This window comes from Condylostylus longicornis, unplaced genomic scaffold (assembly GCF_029603195.1).
Source record: "Condylostylus longicornis isolate FDR11 unplaced genomic scaffold, ASM2960319v2 ptg000001l, whole genome shotgun sequence".
NCBI lineage: Eukaryota > Metazoa > Arthropoda > Insecta > Diptera > Dolichopodidae > Condylostylus > Condylostylus longicornis.
The window spans coordinates 310,535-334,346 of NW_026577970.1; the positions used below are offsets into that span (position 1 = coordinate 310,535).

A 23,812-nucleotide genomic window follows, 5' to 3' on the forward strand; every position below is an offset into this window, starting at 1 on the left:
GGCGCGTTTGGAAAGAAAAAGACTGAAGCGAACGAGACCTCTCAATTTAGCCTAAAGAGCATAACTAATGGTTAGCCAAGAAGTTCCAGGTGACCATCCAGGTGCATTTTTGTTGGGATAAAGTCCTATTAGTTGGTCTGATGACAATTTCGGTTCACCTATCTTTGTCTCTCGATGCTTTTTAAAACTTGCATTAAAAAATCCGATGTAGTCAGCACATAATCGACCGCAATGTGTGTTTTATAGTTAGGTGAAAGGGTTGCAGAGTGCTATAAAATGCCTGTTAAATACTTCTTTCCATTTTTTGGGGCATTTGTAAGCTTATAGTTAACATACATAGAAAAATGTAAAATTGAGCCTTATTCTAGTTGTCGCGTCACTTACGTGACATTTGTCGTTGTCGCTGTCACATCGTTTGAAATGTGGTATTCTGGTTGTCGAGTGACGTGAGTGCGAGAAATAATCGAAAATGAAACGTTTCAAGTGAAATTGATACATTTTAAAAAGAAATTTCGGCGAGTAAAGTTCAAACAAAAAAAATTTTTAGTGTATATATTTATATTTTTAAATAATAAAAAATGTCATTTGCATTATGGTTTACGAATTCATCTCATTCCGGTAGTGATGCAATTAAAAAAAAACAACAATTAAGGATCGAAAGATTTAAGATTAGCGACAGCTCTAATCCATTGGATTTGCCATTTATATTGCCATTTTCTCGAAATTTTTTCTAGTAAATTAGTTGCAAATATTTTATTTTATTCACAGATTTATAAACTACTACAGACTTCCAAAGGAGGCCTTTGAATATTTACGGAATATATTTGAGGGAAAAACAAGTTCCCGTAAAAGGCGTTCCCTGTCATGAAATTCCCAATTCTTCAAATTTATAAATACTTTCACGCTAAAAACAAAAATTAAGTTATGTATAAAATTAATTTTTTTATGATTTTGTTAAATTCTTTTGTTTTAACTTGCATTTTTGGTGTATCCTTCTTTCTTGTCACTTGTAAATACTTTTCGACAAAAAACGTCGTTTCACTACGACATATCTCGTATCAGAACGACAACTGGAATATGGCTGTCGCTCGACACGTCGCTCTACAATTACGACAATTGTCGCTCTACTTCGACAACTAGAATAAGGCTCATTGGCTCTTAGTACAGTTTCGCTTTTCGCTATTTTTTGCTACCCGAATTCTCTAAAATGCTCGCCAGTTAGTTTCAGTAACAACAAGAACTCAAATATCAAATTTCAAGAAATTCCATCAATTCGTTCCACAATTATGGTAAAAAATGTAAAATCGGCCCTCAGATCAGTTTCCGAACCCTCATCTGTCCAAAAATTTATATTTTGGATAGATATTGTTTTAATACGAAGAACTTCAATATTAAATTTCAAGTAAATTGATTGATTATTTTTTTTTATATACGAAAAATGTATATTTCGCCCGTAGTAAATCTAGTTGCTGACACCTGATTTCTTCCAAAAATTAGGAGGTTCCGCGTACGGTCGAATGAAGCTAATATATGAAATTTCAAGTGAATTGGTTGAATATCTTCTTCAAAATGGGCAAAAATGAAAAACAGGCCCGCTAAAAAGTGCAATTTCCGAGGTATATCCTAAAAGTTGATGAAACCGTGCCATATTCGAAATAAACTTACATGTAAAATTTCATCAAAATCGGTTCTGCCAAGCTTGAGATAGACGCGTACACACAGACAGACCGACTGGTAGCTAAAAATAATTTATTTACACTTCCCTACCATGGAGAAGTGCGTTCCCACCGAAAACTCGATATGGAAAAATTTGTTGCCATCACGTAACCTACCTGTTGTATTTTAGTACTTATTTATTTATTTATTTATTTATGTTTAGCTCAAACATTTTACATAACTTAAAATTAAAGAATGAATATACAGATACATACTTTTTAGACAGAACAAATTTTTGACTTAAAAATTAAATTTAAAAATTATACAAAATAAAACTTATTAGTAATAATATGCCATTAAATATGAATATAGACATTGAAAAGCTAAAACAAGAATTTGTTAAAATAAAGCTAAGGGTTATACTTATTTATAAGTAAATAGAAGCTTTTTCATCGTGTATTTCTTCAGTGAAAAATCAAGTTTGTGTTTGTGTTTGTTGCATAAACGCAGCATTCTGCTGACATGTTTCCCATAATTAGTCCTATGAAAAGGAACCATGAAAAGATCCCGGGAACGAGACCTAAGGTTGGAATTAAACACAATTTTATTTAACATGTCGGGGGAGATTAAGTCAGATTTCATAGGCTGAAAAATGAATAACAAATCCGCGACGTCACGTCTTTTACCCAGTGTGGGTAGGTCAATTAATTTGAGTCTGTGCTCGTAAGGTGGAAGAATGATGGGGTCCGCCCAAGGAAGAAGGCGCAGTGCGAACCGTAAAAAATTTGTTTGAATAGACTCAATCCTATTAATATGTATATCATAAAAGGTGACCATACTTGTGAAGCATATTCAAGATGAGAACGGAGCAGGCATGTGTAGAGTGATTTTAAGACATAAGGATCATTAAACTCCTTTGACCAGCTTTTAATGAAACCTAACATCGAGCTTGATCTGTATATGATATGATTATAGTGGTTTATAAATGATAACTTGCTATCGAAGCAAACACCCTATCGAGTTGATTCAATAATGGACCTAAACAGGTCCATTATTGATCCAGGTCCATTATAAGAAGGCGCAATGAGAACCTCAAAAAAATTTTTTTAATAGACTCAATCCTATTAATATGTATATCATAATAGGGTGACCATACTTGTGAAGCATATTCAAGATGAGGACGGACTAGCCATGTGTACAGTGATTTTAAGACATAAGGATCATTAAACTCCTTTGACCAGCGTTCAATGAAACCTAACATCGAGCTTGATCTGCATATGATATGATTATAGTGGTTTATAAATGATAACTTGCTATCAAAGCAAACACCCTATCGAGTTGATTCAATAATGAACCTAACAGGTCTATTATAGAATCAACTAGACTAAGAGCTTGGCCATTCAAAGTATAGTTTGTAAAAAATGGCCGTTTTTGCCTAGAGTAGCACATTTACTTACATTGATTTTTAGGTTGTTACTTGAGCACCAGCCGTAGAAACGGTTAAGACCAGTCTGAAGAGACAACGCATCATTTGTAGAGCTTATTTTTTTTAAAATTTTCATGTCATCAGCATATATTAATACCTCACTGTGCGTTAGTATCGAAACAACATTATTAATTGAAATTATGAACAGCAATGGACCTAAGTGACTACTCTGGGGTACACCAGAATTAGACGAAAGAGGCGAGGAAATTGCTGAACGAAAGAGGACTCTGTATGATGCTAAGAAGTTGTCAGAGAATCCTAAGAGTTTCAATTTTAAAATAATAATTTCATGTGGTAGTATGTCAAATGCTTTGCTAAAGTCTGTGTAAATCACGACCGTCTGATACCCATTTTCCATATTATATGAGAAAACTGTCGTGGCTTCCACTAGATTAGTCACCGTGGATTTTTTTTTCAAGAAGCCATGCTGACGCGTACTAATGAATAACATACAATGGAAATAAATATTGTCATATACCATCAACTCAAAAACCTTAGGAATTGCCGACAGTTTGGCTATAGGACGATAGTTTGACAAGATATTTTTATTGTTTTTCTTATGCATTGGCCTAATGAAAGCTTCCTTCCACACGGACGGGAAAATACCCGAAGAATAAGACTTATTAAAAATTAAGGTTAAGATGGGCGCCAGAGAAGAGCAGCACCTGCTTAAAATAATCTCAGGAACTCCATCTGGTCCAGGAGAAGGACTAGAACCCAAATTAGAAAGATATTTTTCAACCGCAAAACAGTTCGTGACAAAATTTGTAAAGGTAGTTTTAGGATAGTTCTCAATGTGCCGAAAGTTGTCGACATTTAATTGAAAAGATGAAAAAGAGTAAGATTCGGCGAAAAAGTTACGAAAAAATTCAGAAATAATTTGGGAATTATTACTTGTATTCCCGTCAAATTTCAAGAAGGTTGGATAGCTATCACTTTTCCTCTTATGGTTTATGAACTTCCAAAAGACTTTGGGATTACATATTAAGTTATCCGAAGTTTTATAGATATAGTAGTCGTAACGTTCTTTTGCTGCTTATTTAAGTTGATCATACGACAATCGGAAATATTCATAGTCCCTGTCGCCTTTAGTGGAGAGATATTTGCGCCACAGCTTATTCTTTTTGTTGCGAAGTATCTTCAACTCTTGTGAAAGCCATGGAGGGCCAGGATCTTTAGTTTTCAACACTGGAATAAACAATTCAAATGCAGCAAAAATGATTTCGTAAAACTTACCAGTCATAGACTCAATATAAGTAAAGTTAAATACTGAAGAGAAGTCGTAAGTAGAAAAGAAATCATTTAGCAATGCGAAATTCGCCCTTTTAAAATCAAAACGATAGAAAAGGGGCTCGGAAATAGATGGTTGGTCGCCAATGCAATAAGAGAAAGATGTCGGAGGATGATAGATATCAACGTTAACCAACGGATCCGGAACAGTTGTAGGTAAACAATTGTACCAATTGGAAGTAAAAACTAGATCCACTTGCCTCGATTGATGGTTTGTTATCGAATGATGATATTTGTTGCAAATTATTTAGATGAAAGGTATCTATAAAGGACAACTCCAACTCACTGGAACAGTCAATTGATATCAAAAATGGTTCCTCATCATGAGTCTTCCACCTAATTTTGGGGAGATTAAAATCTCCGAAAACAAAAACCTCATCCTCAGAGTTAAAAGAATTGCATAAATAATCAATTGCCGAAGAAAAATTTCGTATAAACTCTCATAACTCTTATAAATAAAAAATAACTCATTACTTGAGTTAGGCGGTATATAGCAATTGACTACGAAAAGCGTTTTGGATTTCAGCTCAATTTTAACTGTGATGATTTCAAGGTCATCTGAGTCTTAAATGTCAATAATACTAGCTGATAACGAGTTTTTAACGGCGATTAATACCACACCTCCCTTTGGTGTGCATCCCTGCAAGTGCATGTCCGTCCTTTCTAAAAACAGAAAAAGAAGAGTCGAATAATTCAAGATTATTGATGGAGGGGGACAACGAAGTTTCCGTTAGAACATAAATATCACAGTCAAGAAGAGAAGAGTTAAACAGAACGGTGCTAGTTTTAGTTCTTAGTCCACGGACATTTTGATAGTACAAAGAAAGTTGTTTTACAGTCCTTGTCATACTATTTCCAAAACCAGTTAATTGGACCAAGTTATTGTTGTTACGAAAGCTACTTGAACCATTTAGACGATTGGGCTGAAATTGTTGGAAGAAAAAACTTTTGTTTGCTTCCCTCATCTCTGCAAATAATCAGTCCATTTACTTTTCATATGCCTCCAAAATGTTTGTAAATCTTTATCGACACTTTCGACAGATATATTGAAAGTGTCATGAAATTTTTTGAATAAGCTATATAAAATAATAAAGTCAGAGGGAAGGCCCTCACTTTCAATAAAAACCTTAACACTTAATCTAGTTTTACCATCGTGGTGGACATTCTCAATTTAACATTATCATATACAGTCCCATCTCTGAAGCGAGATATTACACAAGCCATCTTCAACGGACCTTTTGCTCATACGAACGATCGGAGGAGTCAGCGGATCTACAAAGTTAGCAGGCGGATATGTTTGCAATAAGCGAGCATAGGGTAGGTTGTGAGGGTTGGGTATAGATATAGAATATTGGGTGTTAGCTGTGAATGTTTCACCCTGAATGAAATTTTGGTATTTGGTTCCATTGTCAATATTATTGTTCTTGTTATTATTTGTATTTTCGCTATGGTCTTTTTCATTAATTTCATCGTTATTAATATTATTGCTATGAAGATTTATGTGAGTATCTGTGACTTCAAAAATGCAGTACAAAAAGTTTTAAAACAGTTTTAATACAGTTTTACTACCGCCGCAAAGCTTTTAATACCACTGCGTTGTATTAAAAATACGAAAGCTTTTACTACCTTTTTGAACATGAATTTGACGATCTATAAACTTTTTGACGTTTAGTAATTTTCAAAAACAGTTTTCTAAAAACTAATAATATTTGAATATTTATCTGTAAAGAAAATTATTAAAGCTTACCCTGCTTCTTCCATTTTCAAAGAACAAATCCAAATGTAACAAAAGTTGTTGAAAACTTTCAATTAGAATATAAAAATGTAATGTCACACACAAAAATATTACTTTTGCTTTTACATAATGAACGTTACCAAAGTTTAAAAAAAAATAGCTCATTATACTAAATTTTAGAAAAAAACTGGACGGCTTACAATTTTCTGTCAAAAATTAGCTTTTGTTTATTTATTATTTAACACTGGTAACATATTTATGACATGTATATAAAATGCAGCCTAAATTTTTTCGCTACTCTCTCTGCTTTTATTTTACGTATCCACTACATTTATTTTACATTTTTGAATATGATACAACGTCAAGAGCTTTTATAATACATTTTTGAATATGATACATTGTAGCAAATACGTTTTTACTGCATTTTTGAAGTCACAATATTACTACGATTATTATTATTATTATCATTATTATTATTATTATTATTATTATTGTTATCATTATTATTGATATCATTATTATTGTTAACGTTATAGATGTTGCTATTATTATTACTATTATCGTTGTTATGATTATTATTACCGACCGTATTGTGTATACAATAGGTGGTTATATGATGGCAACAAATTTTGCATATCGAATTTTCGGTGGCAATGCACTTCTCCATAGTAGCGAAGTGTAAGTAAACTATTTTTAGCAACCTGTCGGTCCGTCGGTCTGTGTGTGCACGTGTGTATCTCATGTTCGGCTGAACCGATTTTAATGAAATTTTATATGCAAGTTTATTTCGGCCATGGCACGGATTGATCAACTTTTGGGATATATCAGGCCTCGGGAACTGCACTTTTTAGCGGGCCTGTTTTACATTTGTGACTTGAAATTTCATATATAAGCTTTGCTCGACCGTCCGCGAAAATTCCTATGTTCTGGAAGAAATCAGGCATCGGCAACTAGACGTTTACTACGGGCCAAACATACATTTTTGTGTATATAAAGTGAAATAACCAACCGATTTCATTGAAATTTAATATATGAATTCCTCGTATTAAAGCAATGAACATATAAATTTTTTGGAAAGATCAGGGCTCGAAAACTGGCTCGATTTCACATTTTTCACCATTTTGAAGAAAATATTTAACCGATTTACTTGAAATTTCATATATGAGCCTTGCTCGACCGTCCGCGAAAATTCCCCCGAAAGATCGGGGCTCGAAAACTGATTTGCGGACCGATTTTACATTTTTCATCATATCTACGGAACGAATTGATAGAATTTCTTGAAATTGATATTTGAGTTCTGGTTGTTACCAGAACTAACTGGTGAGCATTTCAGGAAATTCGGGTAGCACAAAACGAAACTGTAGTAAGAGCCAAATTTACATTTTTCTAGGTATGTTAACTATAAGCTTACTAATGTCCTAAAAATTGGAAAGAAGTACTTAACAGACATTTTTTAAATATTCTGTAACACTTTCTTTAAACTAGGCAATACACAATGTGGTCGGTTATGTGCTGACCACATCAGATTTTTACTATTATTATTATTATCCTTATTATTATTTTTATTATTATTGTTATTATTATTATTATTGTTATCAACATTGTTACTTTTATTATTACTATTACTTTTAAAATTTTTTATTTTCCCTTATTATTGTTATTGTTCCCTTTAAGTTCATTGTTACGGGAACCAACCTGTCTAGTCTTGCCTATGCGAGAAGAATCTGTGCGTGAGGAGTTGTTTCCTGTTCCTCTTATTATTAAATGGGTTAGTAAGTATTGGTTTAAGTTTAGAGTGCATTGAAGCATTAGCTTTCTCGTAGCCAACATCACTCCCAATTGAGCCATAATCCCTGAAATACTGAATCACCGTACCCACATGCCAAAACTTATGACCAATTATGTCATCAGCTATGGAAGAAGGTACAGTAGCTTTGAAAGACTTGTATTTGGGCTTATATTTTAAGTTATTTGGGGTGATATTAGCTACGGTTACATTATCGCACTTAAATTTTTTAGATAATAACAACTTAAGGCTACTTACTGTGGTGGTCACTGGGAATCTTGAAAAAAATAGGTTCGAACATCGAGGCGAAGAGTTGAAGGAAGATCGCTTGGAAAGCCTGATGCAAGTAGTGCAAGATTTTTCACTTGAACAATTAGTTTCAGCAGTGACGGACATATTGGAACTTGCAGGAGGCTCAGAACAGGTCAATTCATCCTGCAACGGTGCACTATTAGCAACTGTTGGCTTGAAAATAGCATGTCATGGAGTAACTGTTGATCCCAGAAAAGACTCATAGCTCCATGGTTAGTTGGTCTGACACTAGGCATCTTTTGTGTTTAACTTATATAAGTCTGCTTGAACTTATATGTGTCGAAAGATGTATCAAGACTGGCATCTACCTTAACGCATAATTTGTTCGCGTCGCCCTTAAGAGACTCCATGCAAGTGCTTTTAGAGTTCATTAGTTTTTGAAGTTTATCATTAAGAGAAAATTCCAATCTTTTTCGTAACTCCTCTAGATCTACTGATGATGCCTGCTCGTTTCTGGGTAGTTTGCTTAAAGTGCAGTTGAGGGCTTCTTAATCCTTGGCCATTTCATTAAAGGATGTCGAATTGCTTCTAATAACGTCCATACATTTCGCGGCCAGTCCCATGTAATCATTTTCTTGCTTGTTGAGGGATACGTTAATTTCTTTGATCAAGTTGCCCAGTTTAGAATGATTGTCCATGCATCCCTCACACACAAAATATTGCACCAGAAAAGAGGAGTACCACCCTCTAGGAGCACTGAAACAGATCCCATGGAATCTTTTGTTGCAAAATCCGTTGCAAGTAAACAATTCACTTTTAGCGTCTGATACAGAGCATATTGAACTATCGCATCTGTAGATCGAACTCATCTCGATAATTATATTACTCTTTTAACTTTTAATTACTATAAATTTTAAGTACAAAATAATTTAAGTGGTAAGGCAACTTTTATTGTATACACAGTGCGATCGGTAAAAAATCAAGAAGATTATCCAATATTACCAAAAAAAATCTCCTCCAGAGATCTACCTCTTCTTGGCGGCCTATATTTAACAGAGATATGCAAGTTCTTGTGCTCAGTATTAATGTAAATGTGAGTTATAATTATCACAATATATTCTATGATTTCGAAGTTAAATGAGTCATGTATTGGTATACCCAAACCATTGCTTTTTGAATTTTCACGACATGAAGATTGTGCTATTCTTGGTATTTAGAAGATTAGTTTAACTTACTATGAGTTAACTCGGTTACTTTTAGGAAGATCTGGTATTCCAGAAATCTCTGTATATTTTCCCATTTTTTTTTCCCTGCTTTACTTTCTCAATTTCTTTTTTATTTATGTTGACGAGTTTTTTAAGGTCTGAGTTTCATTTCGCAGTTACATATTTTCATCTATTCAAGTTTAATATAATTTGAGCTCTGATTTTTCAAAATTGTTTCAAGTTTCTGCAGCATCAGAGGATCAATCTGACGATATGTTAAATGAAGATTCAAAATCTTCATTTAACAATGTTGAGCAACTACTATAATAATAGTTTTTACATTCTCCTTCACATTGTATGTGACTATTATTCCTTAAATTTATGTTTTTTTGCACTGAAAACAATTGTTTTTTTATGTTTTTTATGACATTTTGATAATACTTTGCAAGAAACTACGTAGTTTAATTTACTTTTAAGGCAAAAAGTTAAAACGCGCGTATAGTCACATAGAAGCAGAATAGTCTTTTCGACAATGAAAAACACTTTCTGAAAGTGTTTAACATTTGATGAAAAGTTATATATTTTCAGATAGTACTTAGATTTTACAAGATCTTTCATAAATATGAATAACGCAAACTCTACAAATGTGGGTTCCGTCGCATACCATCAGTTTTTTCCGCTTGCAATATTGGCCCTTATTATGAAAAAATGAGATATACGATATGGGAAAACAATGTCGTATCGTTAATGTTTTACCGTTCTATAATGAACCAATAACCGACAAAGCCGATAAGTTAATGGAAAACGATAAATAAAAAAAACCTTTAATGATGTGTATACTATTTTGTTTGACAGATTCAAAGATTTTAAATTTATATGATACACTCATATGGAAAATTTGAAAATAAAGAAAAAGTTTGCGACAGATAAGTTTTGTTTTAAATAAAATAAAATAATTATACAATGTTGTCAGCGGAATTTTTTTTTGAAGACCAAGAAGAAGGACGACATCAAGAAGAAAGAATCGCACGGAGAAAGATTAGAGATTCTTCAAATCCATTGGAAATTAATAATCAGCAAATCCATTCCTCAATGCTAGAGATGCCAGAGATTTGGACGCACACAAAAGTTTTGCCAAAGAGAGGCTAGATGTGTAAAATGTGCTGGTAATCATATGACAGCGGAGTGCAACAAGAAGGATAATTTTCAGCCCAAATGTGCGAACTGCAATGAGGCTGTTTTGTTGCAAAAGAATTGCAAAAAAGAAGATTGAAAAAGAATAAAACCAAACAAAACCAAGTTAAATTTGATGAACAAAGAACTCCAAAAATAGACAGAATGACGGCACCTAGTAAGGTGTTAAAGGGAGTGTCATATTCAAAACCCCACAAATAAAAAGAATTGACGCAGACATTATGCAAATGATGCATAGTATGTTGATTAGAATTGACGAGATCTCTAAAAGATTATTAAAAATAGAAAATGCATACACTGAGATGTATACGGGGACACCAAAGAAGTTAAGAAAAGATGTACGTAAATGAGGTACGTATAGTAACTTGGAATGCTAATGGTGTTCTTAATATGAAACAAGAATTGGAGGTCTTTCTCAAAACGAGAAATATAGATATTTGTTTGCTGTCGGAGGCTCATTTGACATATTATACGAGCCTTAAAATAAAGGGCTATGATTGCTATAAAGCGGTACATCCCAGCAATCAGCCAACAGGAGGTAGTGCAATACTAATAAAAGAAAGTATAGAACATAATGAAGAATTCAAGATAGAAACGGTTGAAATTCAGCTTATTTCGATAAAAATTAAATCGACTAAACAGGACTTTAGTGTTGGTGCTGTATACTGTCCACCAAATTGCAGCATTAAGAAAAATACTTTTAAAGATCTCCTGTACAAGCATGGACACAGATATCTAATAGGTGGTGATTATAATGCCAAACATACAGATTGGGGTTCTAGAATCACCTCAACTAGAGGAAGAGAGCTAAGAAAAGCCATTCAAGAGCTAGGTTAATGCTATCACTCCACTAGCACTTCTACTTATTGGCTTACTGACACTAACAAGATTCCTGATGTTATTGACTTTTTTATAACTAAAAAAATATCAGAAAACTTTCTAAGCCTTGAAGATAACTACGATTTTAATTCGGATCACCCTGCTGTCATATTAAAACTAAGTGAAAAAATAATTAAAACATTATTTAGGCCCAGTTTAACAGATAGCATTACAGATTTGGTGAACTTTATATACGAAATAATAAACAATGTTGACGTAAATATTAATATACAATCAAGAGAGCAATTAGATGTGGAGTTAGAACGATTTATTAAAATCATACAAAGAGCTTCATGGAACAATACAAAAATGTCAAAGTACAAACCGACAGCAAAAAGCTTTCCTCGAGAAAAAACTGATTTAGTAGGTGAAAAGAGAAGGGTCAGACGTGGATGGCAACATTCGCGTCACCCTAATGATAAAACTGTTTTAAACAGACTTTCACAGGTGCTTAAAACAAAAATCCAAGAATTATACGAAACATACGAAAATTATATAAAGAACTTGTCAGCTGCGAGGGAAACAAATTATTCCTTATGGAAGGCGGCAAGGAGCAAAAAGAGACCAATTAGGCACGCTTCGCCAATGATGAAAGCAAATGGCTGTTGGGCGAAGAGCAATATGGAGAAAGCCGAATTGTTTGCTGATCACTTGGAAAACATATTCACGCCAAACGGAATAACCTCAGATGTGGGTTTGGCAGAATCTATCGCTAATGAAGCAAACAGCATAGCTCCACTTACTCAATTACAGGTTGCGGAAGAGATAGGATCCCTGAAGTTGAAAAAATCGCCAGGTTTTGATCTTATTACTGCGGAAGTACTGATAGAGCTACCGGACCAGGTATTGGAACATCTGACGAAAATCATGAATGCAGCTATGGATTTAAGGTATGTTCCTTTTGCTTGGAAAGTCGCGGAGGTAATTATGGTGCCCAAACCCGGGAAATTCTTGAGGGAAACAAAGTCTTACAGGCCCATTTCACTGTTACCAATGATGTCTAAGCTTTTTGAAAAGCTGCTATTAAGGAGATTGAAGCCAATAATAGAAAGAAGGGGCCTAATATCGAACCATCAATTTGGTTTTAGAAGAAACCATTCTACAATAGACCAGGTCCATAGAATAACTAATATTATAGAAAAAATCTTGGAAAATAAGGAAATCTGCTCTTCTATGTTTCTAGACATAGAAGAGCAGATACCTGTTCCGACAAGGTGTGGAACAGGGGTCTTATACCTTAATTAGGGCAAATGTTACCATCGTCATTTGTAGAAATTTTGAAATCTTACTTAGAATGATAGATTTAGAATTAAACAAGATGCTGAATACTCCACGCTAAGAGAAATAAAGGCAGATGTGCCTCAAGGCAGTATAGTGGGCCCAACGTTGTACCTGCTTTACACGAGTGATTTGCCACAAATAGAAAATGCTACGATAGCCACTTCTGCTGACGATACTGCAATATTGGCAGTAGGAGCGAATATTGACGATTCGACAAAAAAATGACAGGAGGCAATTAACAAAATAAGCCCGTGGACTAGGGATTGGAGGGTAAAGTTGAATGAAGCAAAATCGGTTCACATAAACTTCACCAATCGGAAAATAGTGAATCCACCACAAATTAATGTAAATGGAACGGACGTAGCGATCCATAATTCAGCAAAATACCTAGGAATGACTTTAGATGTCAAGCTAAGGTGGAAAGAGCATATAAAGAAGAAACACATAGAATTAGAAAATAAATATAGAGAAAATTATTGGCTCCTAGGTCGTAAGTCCAATTTGGCAATAGATAATAAGATATTAATTTATAACCAAATCATTAAACCAATATGGCGATATGGCATTGAGCTGTGGGGTTGTGTCAAGAAGATTCACATTAACAAAATTCAAACCTTCCAGAATAAAGTTCTACGGGACATGGTAAATGCGCCATGGTATATACGTAACAGTGATATCCACAGGGACTTAGGAATTCCTTTGGTTATAGATGAAATTAGGAGTTGTGCTACAAAGCATAGAGCTCGTCTAGAACAGCATGTAAATATGGAAGCAGCTCGGCTGCTACACAATGGCGTTATGACAGAAAGACTTAAACGAACAAGACCATTCGATTTAACACGAAATACCAATTTCCTTATGGAAGGCATTTAATTCCTGCACGGACAAACCAAGTTAGCGCGGAGGTAATAGTTGGTCTGTAGGAACAGTCTTATCCGTTCAGAATTTAGGAATTTTTAGGGCAGGAGTCACGCTCCCCCACTTTCGGAGGAATAAGGCAGATAGAGCCGTCCTTCTTCGTCTTTCGAGATTTTTTCACCTATTAGAGAAAAAAAAACTACTTGTAAAATCACTATCGTGTGCTATCGTATACTTAAAATTACCCGATAAAATCTATCGGGAAATCCCAAAAATAAATTTTTCATAATACGATAAACGCTAGTTTACATGCAAATTTATATAAAAAAAAAGCTCTTTTGAAATACGATAAATCGTTCGATATAATACCGGTAAATAAATTTCATAATACTAGCACTACAAAAACTATCAGAAATATCGTATGTCGTACGATATATTTTTTTCATAATAAGGTCCATTATATTAGTTTGATTTTAGTATTATAATAAGATACAGATTTAGTTATTAGAATTTTAACCAGAATTATAATGTTTTCAAAAATAAAAGAAAAATTATTTTTCAAACCTACAAGGTTGTTTTATCTATATAAATTCGCAAAAATAAACTTTCTTGCGCGAACACAATTTCGAAAACTTTGTCAACTTTGACACTAAAAATTATTAAAATTTCTTTTCTATGTATACTAACTTCCATTTTTCGTATTGTTGTAACGAATATTGTGATGAAAGTTTTTCTTTTATTTTATTAAAACCATTCATATTCATCGAAATCTTTAAATGAACAAATGGATAACAATTAAAACAGATATTTTGTTCTTACAATACCTTTCTTTTTCTTTCTTTTAAAAAACTTTGTGTTTGTGAAGGAACCACTTTATATGTATAAGCATGTACTCTCAATAAACAACGAAATGTTTATCTTTTGTATATTTTTACTTTATAGGCTTCATCTTAGATTTTAATTTATTTCTGAAGAATTTATCTGTCTTAAGTTTAAAGCTATTCCATTTCGTTGCTGTTCTTCCAATTCTTGCAAAATGAATTTTTTCAATTCTCTGTACGCCCTTTCAATGTCATCATTATGAATGATTGTATGAAAATTTCCTGGAGTACGACCATACTCAATTTCTCGCCGTGCGGTGTCTAAACGTTTTTGCAAACTTTCTTCTGTTTCAGTATTACGTCCTCGTAATCTTCTTTCCAATTCTTCGATTGAGGGTGGGTTATTAAATATTAGTATCGGATTCAAGTTAGAATTACGGATTTGCTCAACTCCCTGAATTTCAATATCAAGAACACATACTTTTCCTTGTGATTGAACAGTGCGTACGGCCTGTATACTGAAAATATAATTTTAAGTTACGTTTTACAGTTTTACATTTATCATTATATAAAACAATATCAATGATGCTTATCAATTATTGAGGTTTTCAATGGTCATTAGTTTAGTACAACATAATAGTAAAGTAAAATATAGAATACGAACAGAAAGTGGGTACATTTTCCTATTTCGCAATGAAAGATTTCAAACATGGGTTGAATTTTCACATATTTGTAATATACATACATGTAATTACATTCCTCAGATGACATTGTAAGGTAAAATTAGAAATCAAAATGTAATATTTCTCTCGCTGTCAATTAAAATGTACCGCTCGATGTTTTTATAAATATAGGGAGATAAATGTACTAACGCAGTTTGCCTCGTAAAACGTCCACAAAACGAACTCGCGCTAAACATTCAGTTTAAAATTAACGTTTTGGATAAGAATTTAAAAATGAATTAAATTTCTAGGTTTCGTAGGAGATCTTTTTTAATAAAGTAGGCTCCCATCTCGCGCAAATAGTTGATGAAACCTATATTGTTTGACGTTAGATTAACGAATATTACTTAGGCTTACAAGAACGCTTTTTTTTCTCCTAATATATGTACACGTTCTTTATTCTTGCAGGTACACGAATTACCTAAATTTTAAAAATGTGGTTTTTATGTGATTAATCCTTTTTACTCAATTATGACGTCGTTTAAATAAAAATTGAAAAATTGTACAAAAAAACAAGTAAAAACGTTTCGGTCGATATAAACCGATTGAATTATACCCTGCACCTTTCGTTGTTGTATAGCAATTACTCAAACCTGTGAAACCATTCTATAGAAATTTCACGGATATGTCTGATTTATAACTCGACACACAACTGCCAAGTTTCATAAATCTGACTAAAATAAGCTAGTTGTATGGCAGGTACCCGAACCTGTCAAGCAATTCCACCAAAACTTCAGAAATATATCTGGCCTAAAACTCGACACACAACTGTCAAGTTTCATGTATCTGACTATATTATTTTTCCAAATATTTCAAATTAGCTTCTGGAGTTGTACGGCAGGTACCTGAACCTGTCAAGCAATTCCTCTAAAACTTCAGAAATATATTTGACCTATAATTGGACACATGACTGCCAAGTTTCATGAATCTGACTTTATTATTTTTCCGAATATAAAAAATTTGCTGTTAGAGTTGTATGGCAGCCACCCGAACCGGTGCAGCTATCCCATTATAATTTTTAGGGCATGTGTAGAATATAATTGGACATATGTATATAAAATTTTATATTTATAGCTTTATTACTTTTTGAAATATTTAAAATAAACTTTTTGAGTTGTATGGCAGCTACCCGAACCCGTTGTCCGAATTAGTCCAATAATAATAGGGCTCGTCCTTGGCACAAAAGAAAAAACTTGTGAAAGTTTGGTGTCGGTTGCATTATACGTTTTTGAGTTATCGTGCGATCGGACGGACGGACGGACAGACGGACATGTCCAAATCGACGCAGAATTTTACGCTGAGCAAGAATATGTATATATGTCCATACCGCAGATGACTCCTTCAAGTAGTTACAAACTCCATACCAAAGTTAATATACCCTTCACGAAGTGCAGGGTATAAAAAGCAGGGTCCAGAGTCTGGACTCCAGACATAGGCTCCTATAATGTACAAGACATGTTAATATTTTTGTATTTGTGTCTATTAATTAATGCACAAAAAATGAGACTATAGTATTCTTTAGTCAATATACAAATTTCGCACGGAAGGCTGCGTCGCTCTGCGGTAAAATAATTTATTTGCTGTTTAAAATTCAATTTTAATTTAAATTTAGTGAATAATTATATTAATTTTTCGTGTTATTAAATAAAATGAAGATTTATAATAGTTATAAATAAATATTTTCTTTTGTTTGTCATATTTTGTATGAAACAAAGGTGGATTTTGAAAAAATAGTACTAAAATTTATTTAAAAAGAAGAATCACTTAATAATTTAGTAAGACTTGGTGGTGGTTTATTTGTAATCATATTTAAATAAAATATAATAGTATATTTGATTAGGTTCATATAAATAGAAATGCCCCGAAAGTGTTGCGTCGAAGGATGCAGAAGCAATAGTCTAGGAGAAAAGAAGAACGTAAATGCCATGCCTACATTTACTTACGAAGTCATCAGGGACGAAGTCATCAGGAACAAATGGATACAAGCATTAGGAAAAAGGAATTCTGCACCACCGAAGTGCTTTTAATTTGTAAGAACTTTAAATTTTATTTTGTTGCCTGTGGCAAATATAATTTAATCAAGTACCTACTAATGTTAAGATTTTAACAATTCATATAAGTATCTAATTTAATCTCTTATAAAAAAAATTAAAAAATTTTGTGAATTTAGTTGAATACATACGTAGGTACATTTATGTCATAAAATGAATTGCTTTTCTCATCAAATATTACTAGTAGTTTTATTAAAAATTTTATTTTTTTATGTCATGCAGTTTTTTCAAAAACAATTTTGTTATACATATGTATTTATTATTTTGGTTTTAACTGAAAAATATTTTGTTACCTGTAATTTATTGTAATGTAATTTGTTACCTGTAATAAGTAACTAATTTCTAAGAATAAGAAATTTAATTTTGTTAATATTTAAATGAAGTAAAATAATTTCTGCATATTTTTTGTATTTAATCGTTTTTTATTTTACGAGCATTCTAAATCACCATATGAACATTTCTAATTTATTCGAAAATACCCAGTATAAAATATATTTTTTAACAAAAAGTTCGATGATCAATTTTCAATACACCGTATGAATGTATTAGTAAATTGTATTGTCAAGTCTTAAATAAAGATGTCTGTGGTCCGGTCCTGGATTTTTTGAAATGTGAAGATTGTAGTTAATATAATATGTGTATTTATTTTTTTTCAGTTATGAAAGTGTTTTTGCTTTTGTTTTTTGTTTATTAAGAATACAAAATTTCCTAATTCAAATTATCAAAAAAAAAATAATTAAAAAATTTCGTATAAATAGAATTTTAATTTCAATAATTATTTTAATTTTGTTCTCCTAATAAAAAAAAGAACACTTTTGTAAATAAGAAGAAAACAAAATTTTTAATCTATACCTGAACATCATTAATTGCATTTTTGGAATAATAACATAATACGCATAAAAGGCAACATAACTAATACCGTGTTATAAAAAAGCTTATTTTTGTTGTTTTTTTTTTGTAAGCACGATATTAGTGTATTAAAAATTTAAATTTTTTGCACGGCTTTTACGATTAGTTATATCACTTTAAAATATTAAACTTTTGATAATATTGCTCACAAAACTATTAAATTCGATTACAAAAAAAAAATTTGTTTTGTTGTAATTTCAAACTTTAACACTTTTAGATCCTATTTAATCTTATTTTATTTAAAGCAAAAAAAACCGTAATTTATTTTAAGATGAAAAAATTTTAATTACTTACATTTAAGTTATAAGAGAAGTATATTGGAGCACACGTGTTTTATATTAAATAACATTGTGTGATACATGTACGGAAAGAAAAAGAATCGATACATTTTTTGGTTATACGTCACACGGGTATACCGCAATCAAATAAACAGTACAATAATCAAATGACTTAAAATAATAAAAACAAAGATTAAAAAATATCAAAAACCATATTGTATTCTAATACGTTTTTGTTGTAAATAATGATTTGATTTGATTTGAGATGTAAATAATGATTTGAGATGATTTTGATTTGAATAATATAACTAATTGCAATATTCTTAATTGAAACGAGAAAAATTTTTGCTTTCCACAGATAAAATGCTAAACTTATTTACGGATATAATGTTAAACTTATTTCAGGTTTAATTAGTGCAGAAACATAATTGAATTCTGCTTGTTGTGAGATCTTAATATTAAAATCACAGATTCGGATGTAAACACATCTTTGAATATCATTGCTGAACATGGCTTAGTTTCATTCATTAATGAGCCTCATCTGGCAAATGTATAGATCATTTTTATATACATAGGTTTGCGAAATATAGCTATTAAGGAGTATCATTCATTAATTTTGATTTACAATAGGAAAATTGGAAAAAGTACGATTAGAATTTAGAGAAAAATTTACGATTAGAATTAATATCAGATGAGAAATTTTCATAAACCCAATACTGCAAAACCAAAATGTGATACATAAGCAATATATTTTTGACAGTTGTATAAAAACTTTTGCTATTTTGAATTTGCAATATTATGTTAATGAGCAAAAATTTTCGTTATCAAAAACAAAAAAAGTATTTATTTTGGGCCAAACAATGCAAAACTCTATTTTAGGAAAAATAAAAATTAAGAAAAGCAAAAAAAGAAAACTGAAACAAAAAGAAATTTTGTTATTTTTAAATACAATAATTAACAATTAAAAATGTAAATTCAAACTGCAAAAACTAATAAAAAAAATCTGATGTCGTCAGCACATAAACGACTGCAATGTGTATTGTCCAGCTAAGTGAAAATGTTACAGAATACTATAAAAATGTCTATTAAATATTGCTTTCCACTTTTTAGGACATTAGTAAGCTTATAGTTAACATACCTAGAAAAACGTGAATTTGGCTCTTAGTAGAATTTCGCTTTGTGCTACCCGAATTCCCTGAAGTGCTAGTTAGTCTAGGTAAAAACTAGAACTGTAAAATCAAATTTCAAGAAATTCCATCAATTCGCTCCGTAGATATGGTGAAAAATGTAAAATCGTCCTACAAATCAGGTTTCGAGTCCTGATCTTTCCAAAAAATGTTCATTGTTTTAATACGAAGAATTTATATATTAAATTTCAATGAAATTGGTTGATTATTTCACTTTATATACACAAAAATGTATATTTGGCCCGTAGTAAACGTCTAGTTGCCGATGCCTGATTTCTTCCAAAAGTTAGGAGGTTTCGCGGACGGTCGAGCGAAGCTTATTTATGAAATTGCAAGCAAATCGGTTGAATATTTTTTTTTAAATGGTCAAAAATGTAAAACAGGCCCACTAAAAAGTGCAGTTCCCGAGGCCTGATATATCTCAAAAGTGAGATATATCAGGCGAGATATGTATATATATTGATCAATCCGTGCCATGGTCGAAATAAACTTACATATAAAATTTCATCAAAATCTGTTCAGCCGAACTTGAGATACACGCGTGAACACACAGACCGACAGACCGACAGGTGAAAACTCGATATGCAAAATTACGGTTAAACTAGGACAGCTGATTTCACTGCGCTAGCTATGATAATTTAGATATTCTAGCAATGTTTATGAATAAAATTGATTAGTAACATTTTTTTATGAACACAGATATAGCGCAGTTCTCGTTTATATCGCGATATACTGTGTTTATTAAAAGGCCTATATTATTTATGATTTAAGTAATTTAAGAGAATGTTTTGCATATCGCAGACTGTTGGTGAGCTGCAAACCAGAATTAGTGTTTTTTAGTTTAAGTCAAACGGATCTACGAGATGTGAGTTTTATTTTTGCTGCTGGAAGCTGTCAAGATATTATCATCGTTTCAAGCTATTCGTCTGCTTATTTTAATCAACAATTCGTGTGTTTATTTTAAGGGATACTTTTGTTATAAATCTTTTATGTAGTAATGTTTTCTTATTCAAGTCGTGTGTATGTAACTGTTTTGATATTATAGTTATTGATAGTTGGGCTTATTATACTGATTCTAGGTATTTGAGATATTCTTTAAGAATTATCAATTCGTGAGCATTGTTCTTGTAGAATTCGGTAGCATGTATTCTACTAGAGTACTTAAAATGATGTATGATGGTATTTTTCCCTCAAAATTGTGTGTAATTGAAAAAATAAAATTAACATTTTTCTGATGTCAGAAAATTTTTGAATTGAAATCTGATGACAATCGGACATCTTTTTCCGCAGTTTCAACACATATATTCACAAAAAAAGAAGGGTCATCATGTTTTTGTTATGTCAAAAATAGTGCTCGCAGTTTTTGTAGGGTTATAGATATCTATTTCCCCAAATCAAATAAAATTGAATTGAATTGAAAATTGAATAACTTAAATGTTAAAAATTCAAAAAAAAAAAAAAACTGTCCCCATTCGGTACTTACATTTGTTACTTATTTAACAAAAAAGCGTTATGTCCATTAGCATAAATATCGCTGAAACATCCAAATAATGGCGAATATTTCACAAAGTTGAGATGACGTGTTGACAAGCGTTCTCGTGTTTGTGCATTCACATTCACGAGTGTCGATATGCATACATATGTACTACCAAGTCTACTGAGTCTTTAACATGTACAGATTAACTTGAATTGAAAGTGAAGCAAAACTTGAAATTACCAAAAAATTATATACCAATGTTGACCTTTTTAATGATTCTGCATTAAGGATAAAATATGTACCTAATGCTTGGAAGATGGCAGAAGTTGTAATGATACCAAAACCTAGTAAACCTTTAAATGAGACCAAGACTTATAGACCAATTTCTCTGCTACCAATTTCGACGAAAGTTTTGAAAAGTTATTACTAAAAAGAATGGGACCTATAATTGAGGAGAGGTCATTGATTCCGAACCACCAATTTGGGTTTAGAGCAGAACATTCAAGTACAAGTAAGTTCAGCAAGCCCTAGAGGAAAAGCAAATTTGTGCAACAATTTTTGTAGACGTGGCACAGACCTTTGATATTAATCTTTTTAATATTTGATATTAATCAAATATTAATCAAAATATCACCAAAGCAATATGTAAATATTCTCTCTTCTTTTTTAACCGACAGAATATTTAGAGTCAAACAGGAGGGGGACTATTCCACACTTAGAGAAATAAGAGCAGACGTGTCTCAGGGCAGTATTTTGGGTCCAATACTCAAATAGAAAATACAATTGTGGCTACATATGCTGACGATACTGCAATTATGGCAGTAGCATCATATATTGACGACGCCACAAAAAAGTTGCAGCCGGCAAGCAATAGTTTTGATGCTTGGACCAAGAAATGGAAATTAAATGTAAATGAAACTAAGTCTGCACAAGTAAATTTTATAAATAAAGTTCTTGTAAACCCCCCCCCCCCCCCCTTGTTAATTTAAATGGGGTAAATGTTGCGCAGGAAAATTCGACAAAATATCTAGGAATGACACTGGATGTTAAGCTAAAATGGAAGGAACATGTTAAGAAGAAAAAGCCAGAGTTAGAATTAAAATATAAAGAAATGTATTGGCTCCTATAACCAAATTATTGAACCAGTTTGGTTGTATGGTATTCAGTTGTTGGGATGTGCACCAAACAAATACATGTTCAGCGAATAAAAACTTTCTAGAATAGGATTCTGCAGAATATGATGGATGCCCCTTTTGCTGTCAACTACAAATGGAGATTGCATGTGTAGTTGACGAAATTAACGAAAGTGAGCATAGAACTCGTCTGGAGCAACATGCCAATGTAGAGGCCCCTCGGTTCCTTGTTATCCGGGATTCTCCTAGAAAGCTAAAGAGGACTTTGCCTTCTGATTTAGCGCAAAATGCGCTTCGCCAAATCGGGGAGCGTTTAATCACTTTCAATCCATATTAACGAAAATTTGATGGTTGGTCTAAGAGAACTAGTATCAGAATATATGGTGGAGATTTTTTTGGTAAAACACATAACTAACTAAGGGTTGCCAGGGAATGGCATATTAGTAGCATTCATGCTTTCCTCCTTCCTTCGATGACAAAAAAAAAAAATCTGATGTGGTCAGCACATAACCGACCGCATTGTGTATTGTCTAGTTAAATGAAAGTGTTTCAGAATATTATAAAAATGTCTGTTAAATACTTCTTTCAAATTTTTAGGACATCAGTAAGCTTATAGTTAACATACTTAGAAAAATGTAAATTTGGCTCTTAGTAGAGTTTCGCTTTGTGCTACCCGAATTCCCTGAAATGCTCGCCAGCTAGTTTCGGTAACAACCAGAACTCAAATATCAAATTTCAAGAAATTCCATCAATTTGTTCTGTGGATATGGTGAAAAATGTAAAATCGGCCCGCAAATCAGTTCTCGAGCCCTGATCTTTCCAAAAAAGTTATATGTTCATTGCTTTAATATGAGGAATTCATATATTAAATTTCAATGAAATCGGTTGATTATTTCTCTTTATATACACAAAAATGTATATTTGGCCCGTAGTAAACGTCTAGTTGCCGATGCCTGATTTCTTCCAAAACATACGAATATTTGCGAACGGTCGAGCTGAGCTTATATATAAAATTTCAAGTAAATCGGTTGAATATTTTCTTCAAAATGTTCAAAAATGTAAAACAGGCCCGCTAAAAAGTGCAGTTTCCGAGGCCTGATATATACCAAAAGTTGATCGATCCGTGCCATGGTGGAAACAAACTTACATATAAAATTTCATCAAAATCGGTTCAGCCGAACTTGAGATACACGCGTGCACACACAGACCGACAGACCGACAGACGGACAGACCGACAGGTTGCTAAAAATAGTTTATTTACACTTCCCTACTATGGAGAAGTACGTTCCCACCGAAAACTCGATATGCAAAATTTGTTGCCATCACATAACCTACCTATTGTTTACACAATACGGTCGGTAAAAAATTTAAATAAGACTGAAAATATAATTCTTACACTTTTTAAATAGACAAACTGGGAATTTTTGGGAAGGAAACGGTAAATAAACGAAAAAAAACACTTGAGAATACTATTTTGTACCATAAACAAAATCATAATTTACCAATACTTCTTACATTCTATTTCTTTCTAATTTTTAGGTAAATATTAAGTTTTACCTCATTAAATTCTGCCAACTTTATTCTAAAATAAACAAACGAGTTGACGCGATAC

The 23,812-nt window shown here is 32.4% G+C and overlaps 1 protein-coding gene across 2 annotated transcripts in view; it reads right to left on the bottom strand.

Moving 5' to 3' along the window:
• LOC129608301 (guanylate kinase) overlaps window positions 1–23,812 on the bottom strand; it is a 103,735-nt gene that overhangs the window by 49,526 nt on the left and 30,397 nt on the right. The window contains exon 4 of one of the 2 annotated variants that reach the window (XR_008696891.1): window positions 14,447–14,961. Coding sequence is in view for 1 of the 2 variants with exons in the window: in XM_055519762.1 (XP_055375737.1) it covers window positions 14,580–14,961 (382 nt within the window). In the remaining variant the exon portion in view is untranslated. Of the gene's footprint in view, window positions 1–14,300; window positions 14,962–23,812 lie in introns of those variants that run through there. The other variant, XM_055519762.1, reaches the window with a different exon arrangement.